This window comes from Staurois parvus, unplaced genomic scaffold, assembly GCF_062004578.1.
Source record: "Staurois parvus isolate SC_StPar_1 unplaced genomic scaffold, SC_StPar_1.0 ptg000434l, whole genome shotgun sequence".
Taxonomy (NCBI): Eukaryota; Metazoa; Chordata; class Amphibia; order Anura; family Ranidae; genus Staurois; species Staurois parvus.
In genome coordinates this window covers 1514784-1531500 of record NW_028318230.1, presented here as the reverse complement: position 1 = coordinate 1531500, position 16717 = coordinate 1514784, and the positions used below count along the sequence as shown (strand labels likewise).

The following is a 16717-nucleotide window of genomic DNA, read 5'->3' as shown; positions in this document are numbered from 1 at the left end:
TCGCTACTGCTAGTTGTCCTCATCTGTCTAGCATCATTCAACCTACTTTCTCTGAGATCAGACTATCCTGGACTTGCCACAGATTGTGACAGGGCAGTAAGAGGGGAAGCAGTACAGTAATGAGCTAATCTCTCTATTGCTCTGCTTTCGCCTCCTATTAGAATGCCTCTTGACAGTACTTGATTTGATTGGTTCCTGGTAGTGATTCTTCCTCTCACACCCTGCTGTACAGAGACCACAAAAGGCTGATACCAGGTCAAATTCAAGTACTTACACTGCATGTTTTTTTTTAATGCAATTAATGGTGTATTAATGAACACAAATCTTGTCATGTATATGTGCCTGGGGTACTGTTATGTACCCGTTGTGATGTACAATACACATGAGGGTAGTAATTAGAACTGAATGCAATTTAATTACTAGAACAATACTGAAATACCTTAGTAGTATAATATAAAATGTGCAACATTGTTTTATTTTTTAAGTTTACATGTTTTTCAATATAAATGGTAAATATTTTTAATTATTTGCATATAGTCTTCATTTTACAAATAAGCATTGTTAAAGGATGTGTCCATGATTTCAGAGCATGCCATGGTTTCTAATTAGAATGCGAGTGCTTATTTACTGCTCCTGCAGATAATAGGAGTGAAAGGGGGTGTATCTCTTCATTGATGATTTGGCTGTGTGCCTGATCTAATAGCCAGATGGTATGTTTATACCACAAGCTATACACATCCTAGTTGTAAGCAAACTTTTCAAATCCCTGCTGAAACTCACCTCACATTCATCACATTTCTGCCTTCAAGTAGTACATATGAAACATTCATATGCAATATTTAATATTTAACTGATAGAAAAAAAAATAATCTAATGTATATGTTTTTGTAATTTTATTTATTGAACAGAATACATTAAAAAGAGAATGCATGCAAAAACTCTGTAGAATTCCTTTACAATGTAGCTCTATTTAAAAAAGTATTGCCAGAAGTATAAAAATGTCAAATGCCCAAGGGGACCCTGTGCACATAGCACTAGCCTCCATTTAAATGTGTGCTGTGGCCAGAGGCGTAACTATTGGGATTGCAATTTTGACCCAGTCCCATGTTTCCATGTATATATTTTTGTAATTTTGTTTGTTGAACAGAATACTGTACATTAAAAAGTGAATGCATGCAAAAGCTCTGTACAATTCCTTTACAATGTAGCTCTAATTAAAGAAGTATTGCCACAAGTATAAAATGTTTGTCAAATACCCCAGGGGACCCCGTGCACACAACACTTTCCTCTGTTTCAGTGTGTGCTGTGGCCAGAAGTGTAACTATTGAGGTTGCAATTTTGACCCAGCCCCATGTTTCAAGGAGTCCATGTGGCTCCCCTGTCATATTTGCTTCTACACCTGGATAGGTGGGGAAGCAGGGGTGACATATAGAGGAACTAATGCCCTCCATTTTTCTCCTGCAGCTGCTGAAAGCCTGCTTCTCCTACTCTCCTTCAGTTTGTGAATAAACAGGAAGCTCTGTACAGAGCTATTCTTGTCCATTCATTCTATGCAGCTGAGGCTGCAGAGCTGGAACTTTAGGACTGTGTCTTCAGTATTCTTTCTCTGTCTCAAAGGTGAAACATCAGAGGTCTGTTTAGATAACTGATATTTCATCAAGGTCAGCTAACAGGGCTCCTAAAAAATAAAAATTAATAAAATAGTAAAAAACTCTAAGAAAAATAAAATAACAAAAATGATCCTGTCCACTGCCCTACTGTCTCCATCCACTGCCCTTCTGACAAAGTCCACTGCCATGCTGACACTGTCCATTGCCCTACAGACAACATCCGCTGCATTACTGACAAAGTTCATTGCTCTACTGACTGACACTATTCACAGTCCTACTAACACCAGTGGTGGAACTATCAGGGTCGTAAAGGTTGCATCTGCAACTGGGTCCTGGCATTCCACCACTGTGGGGGGGCTCCAAGACAGCAGGCAGAGGAACATTTGTACTAAATGTGAAAGGGTCCTGCTGTGGGACTGTAAGAAAAGACCCTGTGAGGGTAGTAAAAGGCCCTGAGATCAGTGGTATGGGCCCTGGACCCATCGGGAAGGGCCTTGGCTGGGGGTCAGTGGTGCCCTTCATGGTTTCTTGCACCAGGGCCCTGTATTTTTTTGGTATGCCTCTGTCTGTGGTCCTTCTACTCCTCTTCCACATATAGCAAACAATACTTTCTAACTGTGCAGCCATGTCTGTGCTTCCTCTGCTCCCTTACATAAAACACCAGCTTGCCCAAGCCCAGACCATTCTATTATTTCAAGGAGATAGATTATCAAGCAGTTGGCCTCCCTTTTTGTGAGAATTCTGCAGCTGCTCTAATTCACAAGAATACAAGCTGACAGCTTGATAATCTGTCTCCTCCAAAATGCAGAATGGTTTGGGCTTAGTCAAGTTAATGTTTTTTAAACAAGTAAGGTAGCCAAAAAGACAAGGGGAATACCACTCAGGCAACAATCAGCATCAAACCAGAACAGGTGCAGACCCTGGCTTGCCACCACGTAACATACATCAGGAAGAAGGATTGGCCGCACACCGAAGGAATGATGAAGTACGTGCATATAATTTATTAATCCAAAGCACACCAAAAGCACCAGGACATGTACATGTATGTTGACACATTTCACACAATCATGTGTCCTAAGGATTAATAAATTATATGCACGTATTTCCTCATTCCTTTGGTGTGCGTTCAACTCTTCTTCCTGAAACAAGTAAGGTAGCAGGGGAGGCAAGGACAGGGCTGTTACATTACATGGATGACTGTAGAATATAAAGAGGGAGGGACTTCAGTGCTGGCTTTAGCTCTCCCATAGGAACACCCATAATTTTGTCTTCAGCTTGGAGAGGAGATACAGCCAGCCTTGACAGTAATAAAAATGTGATTTTATTTCCTACCCACAGCTTTAAAATATAACTATTTAGGAATGCTTCCTCCCTTTCTCACCATCAAAAAGCTAACTGCTTTACAAACCTGAGCTGGGCAGAGTTTTATTTAAAATGTAAACACAACTCTTGTGCTGAATCATCCATGTGTGGTGCACAGCACATAGAAACAAACAGAAGACAATAGATTGCTTTAGAATTACTATTGAGAACCCTAGATTGTCTCGCATCAGTTATTGGGGCCAATTCCCCAATACTTCAGTAACTTATCAAACAGGACATGTCCTTAAATAAAAGATAGAGAAATAAAAACACTTGAAGATAACTGTGCATGTTAGCAATGGGGTAATATTTTGATTATGCTAACAACAAACTCTCCAATGGCTTCATTCCCACCAATGCATCTTTATTAGTTTTATCATCACTGGGCAGCACAGTGGCTAAATGGTTAGCACTTCCGCCTGGCAGTACTAGGGTCGTTGATTCGAATCCCAGCCATTGCACCTCCTGCCTGGAGTTTGCATGTACTCCCTGTGCCTGTGTGGGTTTCCTCCAGGTACTCCGGTTTCCTCCCAAACTCCAAAGACATGCTGGTAGGTTAATTGGATCCTGTCTAAATTGGCCCTTGTATATGAATGTGAGTTAGGGACCTTAGATTGTATGCCCTTGAGGGTTAGGGACTGTTGTGAATGTACAATATATATGTAAAGCGCTGCGTAAATTGACGGCGCTATATAAGTACCTGAAAAAAATAAACTACAGTGTAATTTTACTCATATAGCATTTGATTTGACAGTCATAGATATATATCTGACTAAATGATAAAGTTGGAGGCACAGGTTGTTTAAAAAAAGTATGAACAAGAAGGGCCCTCCTTATGAGAGGTGTGTGGAGGAAGGGCAAGGCATCTGCATAAACTGGATACTTTAATGCTTTAGGCTGTTTAATGTATTTATTGTAGTATTGACACTTTTTCCGTATTACCTTACAGAGATTATTTAAACATATACTGTATCTAAAAAGGTGTACATTAGGGTTAGTTTAGATGGAAGCAAATTAAACTACATACAGTTGTGTTCAAAATAATAGCAGTCAGACATCACTAACCTGATCAATCACTGTTTTTGGTAGAAATGATATTTCTACATGGCAAATAATTTACTAGCAGGTGTAGTAGAGTAATAGAAATTCAACAGACCCAACAGTCATGACATGCATGCTGCTGATTCTGTGTAATTGAATCACTAATTGAAAGGGGCATGTTCAAAATAATAGCAGTGTGGAGTTCTATTAGTGAGGTCATTCATTCTTTAAAAAACAGGTGGCAATTATTGCCCTTATTTAAGGAAGGAAGGCAGCAAATGTACATGCTGGTTACAGTGCATTTCTCTCTGAAATTCTGAGGAAAATGGGTCATTCCAGACATTGTTCAGAAGAAACAGCGTACCTTGATTAAAAAGTTGATTGGAGAGGGGAAAACATATGAAGAAGTGCAGAAAATGATAGGCTGCTCAGCTAAAACGATCGCAAATGCTTTAAAATGGCAACCAAAACCTGAAAGACTTGGAAGAAAGCGAAAAACTACCATTTGAATGGATAGAAGAATAGCCAAAATGGCAAGGACTCAGCCAACAATCAGCTCCAGGAAGATCAAAGAAGGTCTAAAGTTACCTGTGAGTACTGTTACAATTAGAAGTTACAATTAAGATGGAACCAGCACCACGGAAAATATATGTAAAACAATGAGCTGCAAAACCTAACCTAAAAAAATATATAGGGTGTACAAAACTTCAAAAACAAGTTGCACTTAGATACATACAAATGTGTAACAAAAATGTGTCAAAAACAAACAAATAATAAATAAAAGATAAAGTCCAGCAAAAAAGAAAAGTCCAAAATATAATGAATGTTCAAATAATCAATAGTGTCCAAAAAAACTTATTACCAAGTGAATCCACCACCAAAAACGGTTAAATAAAACTCACCCGAGCAATATGCTGATTAAATGAAAAACCAGCATATAGCGCATCGTTGCTCTGGGAGCGATGGTCAGTAAAGTGACAGCAACACTGAGATAGTGAAGGATGAACTCCAAAGGGTGATACTCTGCAGAGCTGAAAATCCACTCCAAAGATGATTTTAGTATCCAAAATGACAGATATTCAAACTGTCACTCGAAAGAAAAAAGTAAAAAATCATGGTGCAGTATGTAATAAAAAGCATCAATCTTTAATGAAGAAATACACTTACAAACATGGTGTCTAGAATGACACCAGTATAGACAGCGTGTGTGATGAATACAAGTAACTCAGACCCAGCTAAGCCTGCACATGCACTGTGCAAGCGGACCAGGGGCATGCTGACATCACATCCAAAGGCTCCTCCCTGCGCATTTCGTCATCGACGTCCTCACGGAGCCGATGGATGTGAGACGTCAGCGGTTCATTAAATATTCACTGCACCCGGCAGACAGCTGATGACTAATGAGAGCGGACCGCGCGAGCATTCCTATCCCAACATCAAGCTGTCTCATAAACAAGTGGATACAATTAATGGGTAAAATGTAACAAGCATAACTCTGGCAATAACAGGTGAAAGATACATATTAGAATCTTAAGAGACAGTAACAAAATAAATACATGTATCATTAAAGGGAAAACTAAAAAATACATAAACATATGTGACTCGCTATGCATATTAATATTTCTCCACACCTAATCCAATCGCAACAAGATATCATATCGTAACATATCTGGCATATGAAAAAGACAAAAAATATATAAAAAATCCCATAAATTAATAAATAACAAAAAAAACTAAACAAAAAACAAAACCATATTATATATACATTTAAAGAGGCAGTGTCAAATGAATACATATACTAAAGGGGAACTCTGATGTAAATATGAATATTAGAATAATCAACCAATACTATAAAATAAATGCATGTGATGATAAAGGGGAACTCCAATGTAACAGCTCTATAATATAGTAAGGAATTCCATTAGTCATCATTCCTAAAAAAATACCAATAGGAGGGTGAAGGAATCAATACCTATAATGGTATAACATATACTAAAAATCATAAAAGCTGACCAAAGGAAAACCTAAAAAATCCGCATTAACAAAAAACATCAATAAGGCAAGTGATTAAAAATGGTATGTATATCTCTAACATAAAAGGATCCAAAATGGAACATATACACACCCAGAGCCTAATACAAAAAACTAAAAATTAGTGAGAAAACAGTTAAGATCAATATCAACATTCATTCCATTGGGTTTAAGGGCATTCAATTCATAAATCCAATAGATTTCCTTCTTGGAAATATTATTAATTAAATCCGTGCCCCTCCAATGTGGTTTAGCCGAATCAATACCATAGAAGGTCAATAGGCTCGGATCACAATTATGTTTTAATTTGAAATGCTTTGATACGCTGTGTTTTTCAAACCCCTTTTTAATATTACCAATGTGTTTGCCTATTCTTGTTTTAAGGCATCTCCCTGTTCGTTCCACATACTGAAGGTGGCACGGACATTCTAAGATGTAAACTACATGTGATGAATTGCAAGTTATTAAAGAATTGATTTTATATTCCTTGTTGGTACAAAACGAGTTAAAGATCTTTCCTTTTTTCTTAGATTCGTTACGAACTGTTCTGCAACATGCACATTTGTTGCAGAAGAAAAAACCTGTTAGTTCTGGAAATAAATCTACTCTGTTAGGGGGATCTATGACATTACGGGCTATTCTTGTCCTTAATGACCTGTTTTTCCTATAAACAAATCTTGGTTTTTCAGGGATGATTTTCTTTAAAATATCATCCTTTAACAAAATAGGCCAATATTTTTTGAAAATTCGTTCAACATTTCTATATTGCATATTAAAATTGGTAATGAAGCTGATATTGTTCTCAAATTTGTTGGATGTCTTATTACTCAGAAGGGACTCCCTGTTTTTTTCATGAATGGAATTTCTTTCTTTGAGAAGAAAAGTCCTCTCGTACCCTTTCTCCACAAATCTTTCAATGATGATATCCATTTGATTGATATAATCTATGTAAAGAAATATAAAAGGGATACTGAAGATTATAAGAACAAAAAAATCTACAAATGGCACGATAGTGATAACACTGGAGATTGTGACTCCAAGCTCTCCACACCAGAGAATAAACAGACAATTAGTTCTGGTCCAGTATAAAGGGAGGAACTGCTCTCGTAATGCGATACCCCGAGGAAGTCACGAGCAGACGGTGACGTAACGCGTAGGTTCGCGAGTCCGTAGTTTCCGGTGCGTGGTGACGCACTTCCGGCGTGCGACGCCATTTTGCTACACCCAGGAAGTCCCATTCACATGCAGTGTACCCACACATCAGTGAGGAGGGAGGACTGCTAAAAATGTGAGTGCTACTCTTTACCTTTCGATTAAAAAGTTATATTGAAGTACTACACTTAGAGGTTTTTTCTTGGCTCACTGGATTGGTGAGCTATTGTCCTTCAGAGCTACCTTGGCTGATCAAGGGCAATAGGAGCCCCATAAAGGAGATCCAGGGAAGGAAGGAAGCTGCTGGCCCTTATAAGTCAAGGATCCAGGGTGATCCTGCAAGCCTGTTGGCCCCTTGGGGTCATTGGGAGGAGGTGAGGAGGCAATCTAGCCGTTAACAGGAGAAGAGTCTTTGACACAATCACGGATTTATTGATCACTATTGCACATTGCATGATTCTATTCATTTCCACAAAGGACATTGTTAAGATTGATTTTCAACAGAGAGGACACTTTGTTGCACTGTGTGAGCACTGTAACACAATATGTAGAGTTTCCTATTGGATAAAGCTTTTTTTGAGATTTAAACATCGTTTAATGCAGTAGGTGTGTGTGCACTATATATTTTTGTGTTAAGTATTAGTCACATAACTTTTGTTATAATTATTTTAGTGTGTACACGTGTTTTGCAAGTGGGTGATAGATATTTCTTGTGGAATTTTAGTTTGGCACTATTTATTCTTTTTGACACTATTTATATGGAGGTATATACTATATGTATTTATTTATTATAGGGTTTCATTATTATGTATTTGGCACGTTTCTTAACATTAATTAAGAGCGCTACACTATTTTTTATGATTTATTCACACTGTTTTGGTATCAGTCTTTTGAGTGTTGGCAGCTTTAGACTAGGTTTTTTACTTCCATTCATAGCGCAGGAGGATATTTGACCATTTGTTTATCTTTTATTTATTATTTGTTTGTTTTTGACACATTTTTGTTACACATTTGTATGTATCTAAGCGCAACCTGTTTTTGAAGTTTTGTACAATTAGAAGACGCCTATGTGAAGCCAAGCTATCTGCAAGAAGCCCCCGCAAAGTCCCACTGTTGAAAAAAAGGCATGTGCTGAAGAGGTTACAATTTGCCAAAGAGCACATTGACTGGCCTAAAGAGAAATGGCGCAACATTTTGTGGACTGATGAAAGTAAGATTGTTCTTTTTGGGTCTAGTGGCTGGAGACAGTTTGTCAGACGACCCCCAAACACTGAATTCAAGCCACAGTACACTGTGAAGACAGTGAAGCATGGTTGTGCAGGCATCATGATATGGGGATGTTTCTCATACTACGGTGTTGGGCCTATTTATCGCATACCAGGGATCATGGATCAGTTTGAATACATCAGAATACTTGAAGAGGTCATGCTGCCTTATGTTGAAGAGGAAATGCCCTTGAAATGGGTGTTCCAACAAGACAATGACCCCAAACACACCAGTAAACGTGCAACATCTTGGTTCCAGACCAACAAGATTGACGTTATGGAGTGGCCAGCCCAATCCCCGGATCTTAATCCAATAGAAAACTTGTGGGGTGACATCAAAATGCCGTTTCTGAGGCAAAACCAAGAAATAGAGAAGAACTGTGGAATGTAGTCCAATCATCCTGGGCTGGAATACCTGTTCACAGGTGCCAGAAGTTGGTTGACTCCATGCAACACAGATGTACAGCAGTTCTCAGAAACAGTGGTTATACAACTAAATATTAATTAAGTGATTCAAAGGAAAGCAAAATCTTCAAACATTTTTCAGTTTATATTGTGAATGTTTGAGTTTGTAAAGAAGAATACAAACACTGCTATTTTTTTGAACAGTCTAATATTCACTTTTCTTCAATTTTTTTAGAGGAACAACACAAATTTGATATATTTTTCTCCATGTTTTGATTTGGAATAGAATGTGAAGTGTTCCCAATGCATTTGTGTGTATGGAAATAAAAGCTATTAGAAGGATTTTGAGCTTTATTCACTTTTTTCAACACACCTAATATTTTGAACACAACTGTACATGGTTTATGGCTTGTAAAGGAAAAACAAATAATGTTTTCTGTTGTTCTAAATACAATTAAAGTTTTACCACTCAAGGAATAAACAGCAATGAACACTTGTAAATGATAATTGTTGGCATTGTTTAGTTAGTAAAGCTCAGGATTGTTTTCTTAAGATCTGCAGTATGTTCTCTGACTACAATGTGTGGTTCTTGTTGTTATGGCCACCTTAGAATAGACAATTCATCTGGTTTTAGTCTTTGCAGATTCAATATCCTCAGTGAGATGAAAATAATGATAAAATGCCCTACTGAAAATGCTCTACTTACCATGACATATTTTTACTCTTCATTAATAATTATTAGGTATGTTTGAGTGGGTAACAGTTTCCCTTGTTAAGGGTGTGTTTTCCATGGTCAGACCAGGAAGTGTGAATTACATTTTATTTCAACTTATTATCCTAACCAAGTGACAGTTTTTAATATTTCAAGGATGAGCCTTGTTGCAGTGGCAAAAGTTTAAAGAGGTAATAAACAAACTGATTAAATGAGGAGAAGAGTGGGCACTTCACAATTTTTTGGCTGTTTTGATTTGACAATTAATTGGCTGTTTTGAAAAGAAAAGAAAAGAAATTACAAACACACATTGTGTGTAATGGCATGAATATTGTTGTAATAAAACAATTTTTTTTTTCTTTGCAGATGTGATGCAGGATATAGTGGTTCAAAGTGTGAAAAGAAGGACTTTAATGTGTTATATGTGGTCCCAGGCCCCGTACGCTTCCAGTATGTCTTAATAGCAGCAGTGATTGGAACCATTCAGATCGCCATTATCTGTGTTGTAATCCTTTGCATTACAAGGTTTGTACTTGTTTTTGTGTCAACAAAAATGTGTTTTATTTGCCTGACAATAACTCTTGTACCATATAAACTGTGTAGTAAACCATTAGGGATATTTATGACAGAAGCAATGCAAAAAGTTTAAAAAAATATATATAACAAGTAGAAATCATTTTTTTTGTATTTTTGAATTACAGATGAAAAGGGCCTGTTATATAAAAATACAGTCATCCCCCCAGCTAGAGTCAATTTCCTATTTGCATTTCCTAGAAGTATACAAATACAAATGATGACAAAGCAAAGTTGGCCACTGCATACACAGTGATGACATATATGCTAAATGCTTTCTTTAGATTTGTGTATGCAAATGATGAACATTATGGTTCTGGTGTACATTATGATGATTATGACAATCCTCAAACAATATGACCCAATAAGAACCAGAAGAAATAAGTATTTGTAAGGATGATTTATACCTTCAATTCCTTTTGTATATAACGTTTAGTGTCCTTATAATGACTAGGATGGTACCAGTTGACTGGTATAATCATTGTTTACAATAGCTATAAGTTTTACTTCTGTTGTTGGAGATGTATCAGTTTTCTAACAGTTGCTAAGATAGCACCTACAAGAATATGTGATAAAGATAATAGTATAGGTTATTGCAAGTGTTAACTACACGTATATAACCTGGCAAAACTGGATTGAACACTTAGGTTAAAGCTATACCATAACAAAATTGTAGTGGTATATAGTACAGTAAAAGGACCTATGTGTGACACACAAGCAATCTATTTATATACAATGGAATTATGAAGTATTTTATAACATTAAGTACATATATATATATATATTGTACTGTATGTCTGCATGTGCTGGGTTATATGCAAAAATTACCAACTGAATTGCATTTGCGGTGATCTCTGGAGATCAAAAGACTAATTTTACTCTGAGGTGTCTTAATTAATATAGAGCTAGCTTCCATAGATTAATACTGAGTGGCCGTGAGTGGTGGGCAGCCATCATTAATCTAATCAAATTAGACTAGTCATTTGAGGATTGGATACTTTCAAATAGTCGTAATCACAACCTTGCCCCTTTTCATGCAAAGTGTTATTGAGTTAACTTCCCAGAACTTTGGAGGTAAAACTAGCCTATTGAAAATAAGATGAAAGCTTTCAGGATATCTTAGATCCTTTCTTCAGTATTTTTACATTTCTGCAGATGATCCAAAAATCAACATATTTATACACAGAGTTGCAAGAGAGAGCAATGAAATATTTAACAAAATACAACTGTTTTTTCTTTGCACACTTAGATGGTAAAGGATGTTGTTTGGGGTTAGGCTATAGAAATAAATATAAATGTAGAAGTGTTGTTGGGTTAATTGACTCAGAGATACATTTTTCATTTATGAAGCACCTTAGTTTATGTTAATTTGTAGGTGCCTGCACCCCCAAATACAATAGAACAAAAAACATCAATGAAATGGCACTTTCATTGCAGCACTCACAAAGAAACTTACAACACATGAAATTAAATTAAATTTGCATACAGAGGGCACACACCAATATAATCCCCTAAGAGGTTTGAAACATGTAACATAGATAGTAGCTGACTAACCACATCTTCATATACAGGTCAGAAACATCACAGGGATCCCCTTGGCATGCAAGGTTACATTGTTGTGATGTTTCTAGCTTATGTATTGTGTAGTGGTTGGTCATCTATGATCTAGAATACATGTTTTTAGCTTCCTAAAGAACTATATTGATGTGTGCATTCTGTATGCAGTTCCACTATGGACACTTATATTTGTCTGCTTCAGATAGATTTTCTCTTACTACCTGTTGTGTCTACAAGATGGGAAACAAAGGTATCCCTTTGTATTCAGAGGGATGCAGATTGAAAAAAAGTATTAGAGTTTTAACCTTTGAGTGCTCTATCCAAAATGAAAAAAAAATGTTTTGGCTTCAGATATGTGTTAGAAAAATCTACTTTTCATTAGTAGAAATCTGTCAAGATGGATGGCTATGGATGTACAGACTTGGTTCATATGTCTGAGATTACCTAAAGCCTGTTGATGTAGAAAATATTTACTTGCTTAGAGACAATAGATCAATGATTTAAACCCAAAATCTAAGATTGTACTGTAAGTGTTAATACTCCAAGGTTAAGTTATGGGAGCACTACTGTTAAACTTGTTTATAAATTAAGTTTGGTATTATAAACTACAGTTTCTTTGTTGATGGCACAAAGCTATGTAGTGTAATGCAGTCTATGTGAAATGGCCTCAAATTACAAGCTGACTTAGTGGATGAACAATTAAGCAGCTACATGGACATTTAGGTTTTTGTGTGCATTTGGGTCAGGTTACTTCACCCACACTGTTGAAATAAATCCCCTTCTGCTTGGAGTTGCATGCATATCACTTATTTGCACTCTCTTCACTACCAATAGAGCTCTTCTAGCTCAAACAATTTGTTACTGATGGCTCATGTCTCATGGGAAAGCCACAGACATTCTAGTCCGTTCAACAAAGGCTAACCAAGCCTCAGGGTGTAGAAATGTGACATTATAAACTCACTTGCTCTTAAAAGGCACTCATTCTTCCTACACAGAACTGGCACACCTATAGGCAATTGACTTGTGCTTTTGCTGGCAAAACAAGTGCAAGCTTCCTTTGATCTCAAATTCCAGTGATTCTCCTGCTGCCTATTACTACTCAGGATGCATTTCCATGGTGCATGACACTCCATTGTTACCTTAGCAAGTAAAGAGCACCTGATGAAGAATATGCCAATCTAGTTTGTTGTAGTCTTTGTGACTTCATGTAATGCTAGTCAGTAGTTTCTAAAAGCTGCAAACAGGAGTGACAGCATTTTACCCCAATGCAAAAGATTTGCCTTATCTTGAAAATAATTTACTATTGGTGGGAGTAGTGAAAATGCCTAATTACATTAGGCTAGAAAACCAAAGAGATATTTTTAGGATGTTATATGTACAAATGTCCAATTATGGAAGCATCACGCTGTATAAGAAAATGAATAATGTATTCACCAATCATGTTAAATGTGTAAAGTGCATACTGTAAAAATGCTGGTGCAAATACATTTAGTTGATTGTACATTAAAGGACACAGGATGATACTTTTAGACTACTGTGGTATACTGCCACCTCGAGGAGATTGGACACTGGCAAAGCAAAGGTGTATGGACAGCTCAATATAATTACTTTCACTCCCAGTGTGCCTCCTTTTTTTTGCAGGCTGTGAGAACGTAGGCTCAGACTGCTATTAACCCCTCCTGCTGTGCATTGGATCAGTGAATAAACTTTCTTTTGCTGATGTCTCATATACATGCTATTGGTACAAGTGGCCTATAGTGATCCAGTCACAGATGACCATTAACCCTCCTGCTCTGCACTAAATAACCCTTTGCCAGTAAAGTCTCACTTAGATACTACTTGTACAAGTGACCTATGATGGCCTAGTCACCACTGCAGTTCAGTCAGTCAGTGAGTAATCCTCTGATGATAATATCTGACTTACTTATTGATACAAGCAGCCTCTGGTGATCTGAACACAAATTGCTATTATCCATCCTGATCTGCAGTGGGTCAGAGAGTAACTAGAGACTAGAAGCTGGAACCCTCAGTCTCCATGCGGCTCTGATGCAACTCCTTACTTGGGATACAAAGTTCCACTTTGAAACCACCAGGGCAGTCACTGGTTTCCTCAGTCTGGAAGACCTTCTGACCTTCATGAAAGTCAAGGATGTCTACTTGCACATCACCATGTTCACTGTGCTTCTATGCTATCTGCATGTTTTTGTGGGGGTGCACAACCTTTCTATAATTGTTGCCCTTCCCTTTGGTCTGTCCACTGCACCTCTGGTTTTATGAAGATTCTAGCCCTGTTGTTTCTTTGATCTCAGGGAGTTTTTCTAGTAGGACATTTGGATGACCTGAAAGCATATTCAGCTCAGGCTTGGTCAGCCAACATCAGACTGTGCAGACCCTACGGAAATATGGAAAGTTCCTACTTCTTCAGAATTTAGTGCTTGAACTTTCTTATCACTGAGTGTTTGAGCCTTGTCTTGTTCAAGGTGGTTTTGCCTTCTCCTAGACAAGCTTGAGGCTCTTCAATTTCTACATTTGGAGCCTGACCGACTGTATGTTTTTGCATGAGGATCTTGGATCTAATTCTGTCCACTTTCAAGTCAGTCCCATATACTAAATGTTACCACATGCTGCTGTGCAGTGTGGCACAAGAGGGTGCAGTCTAGGGATCCTGTTATTCACCTATCCAGCTGAATCAGGCTTGTCCTAGTGTGGTGTGTCATAACTTTGTAACTGGATGCAGAAAATTCCTTACTCACAATGGTTTGACAAGCGCTTACAAATGATGCCAGCCTATGGAGCTTGGGTAAAGTCATAGGTATCCTCTCAGTATGAGGGACTTTGTTGTCAGAGAAAACTTATCGGGAATACTGTTCTAGAACTCAGGGTGATTCAGTTATCCCTTCACTGCTCTACCTCTCATCTGATTCAATTATCCCTTCACTGCTCTACCTCTCATCTAATTCAATTGACGATGCAACAGTGGTGGCTTGCTTTGGCCATCATGGAGAAATCGGACATCTCTCAATTTTCAAGGAGGTACATCTGCTTCTGGCCTGAGCAGAAATTCCCATTCCACCCCTGGCTAATGTGCATATCCCAGACATTTAGAGTTGATGGCTAGATTTTCTCCAGAGGATGGTCTTCTCTCCAAGGTGTTCAAGACCTCTGCTGTAGGTGTGAGATGCCAAACATGAACCTCTGGGCTTCCAGGCTATTCTTTAGATTCTTCTTTGACACTCCTTCCTCTCTTGATCTGCAGGATATTCTCCAGGAGGATGTGGTGCTCTGACTATATTAGGTTTCTTGGGGATTTCCATGTGCTCTCCCAGATTGTCTGGATCCTCTATACCCATGGGCCAGTTTATTACTCTGCTTCTTGGTTGCTGGATTATGGATGGGCTATTGGTGTTGAGGCCCTGGGGGATAGGGGCTTAACTGATTCAGTCTTCCTCATGCTCTAAAGGCTGGGTAACAGATTTCTCATAGGATTTACTACTGCACTTGGAGAGCATATTTTGCTTGGGAAGAGATGGGGTTTTTTCGCAGTATGTGCTCAGGGTTAGCATTTGGCATTGAGGACCATCAAGGGTCAAATCTCGGCCTCAGTGGTTTCTTATCAGAGGCTGCTTGCCTCACTCTTTTGTGGGTGTCTTTATTCAGGGTGTTGCTCACATGGTTATTTGTGTATTTTCCCCAGTGACTCTTTAGGATTTTCACCTGGTTCTGTTAGTTCTGCTAGACTGTTCTTGAAACCATTAGGGATGTTCCTTTGTCTGTCCTTACTAACCACATTGGCTTCTCCTTGCCTTCATTTTTGAGAGGCAAATAATGGAGTTGATGGCATTCCTCTGTCATTAATTTTTTTGGGTGTCTTTTTTCCTACTCCTCAACTAAGGCAAGGTTCCACTCTCTCTGTTCTGCTTCAAAACATTTCCTTTTCTTGCCTGGATGTGGTATTATTCCAGTTTATCTCTCTGCTCCTATCTTTCCTTGTCAGTTCAAATCTGTTTTATTGACTGTTATGGTCTCTCATTTTACCTTGATTAGTTGGAATTTAGAGCTTATCTTCCCTGCTTATGACCTCTACAGCAGGACTCCTACAATCCTGACTGGATACAGTCTACCTGAGCAGATAGTGCTTCTTGGACTTTTCAGCATCAGGCATCTTTTAGATTGCAAGGCTGTCACTTTGTCTTCTGTTTGCACTTTCAAGAGTGCTTAGGCCTCAGCTGATGCCGGCTTCGGACGTTCAGTTCTGAAAAGCCACCTCTGTTATCTTGTGGGATTGGTTGCTCTGTTGCCCACATCTCAGTTGGACTGCTTTTGGACATCCTGGTGGTCTAAGAATACCATCCTGTGTCTGGTAATAAATGATCAAGGAAATAGGGTTTTCGCCTTACCTGTAAAATCTTTTTTCTTGGAGTACATTAATGAACACGGGTTCCACCCCTCTGTTCTTGTTTCTCTACTACTATTACTTTATTGACAAAACTGAGACATGCTGTAAGTAGGAGGGGTTATATTGGGCTGTCCTGACAACTTTGTTTTGCCAGTATCCAATCTCCTGAAAGTGGCAGTATAATCCAGTAGTCTAAGAATATTATCATGTGTCCTGTAATGTACTTCAACAAATAGATTGTATAGGTAAGATGAAAATCCTATTTCTTTCTTATTTGTTTGCTCCATCACAGCCATGCCATTGTCATTTAGATAGATCATATACTGCATTTTACAATAAGGAAACACCTTCAATCATTATCTCTATTAATATAGCGGAATATTGGCATGCTCCCAATGCATTTCATGAACAACATTTACTTCCTAGGGAGAAAGTTGATGGCACATGTATCTAGAATACATAAATAAAATAATTATGATATTTGATAAGAAAGATTATTTAGACAACCTTCCATATCCTCTGTAAATATGTATTGCTTACCTACAAAAATGACAAGACATATTAATAAAACTATGCACCAGCCTTATTTTTATGGTATGTGCTTTACAATGCT

At 37.9% G+C, this 16717-nt stretch overlaps 1 protein-coding gene across 2 annotated transcripts in view; it reads left to right on the top strand.

Moving 5' to 3' along the window:
- Nucleotides 1-16717, top strand: part of TMEFF2 (transmembrane protein with EGF like and two follistatin like domains 2) — a 924328-nt gene that overhangs the window by 826231 nt on the left and 81380 nt on the right. For both annotated transcript variants that reach the window (XM_089687684.1, XM_089687685.1), the window contains exon 9: nt 9945-10103. In XM_089687684.1, the coding sequence (XP_089543810.1) occupies nt 9945-10103 (159 nt within the window). The remainder of the gene's footprint in view (nt 1-9944; nt 10104-16717) is intronic.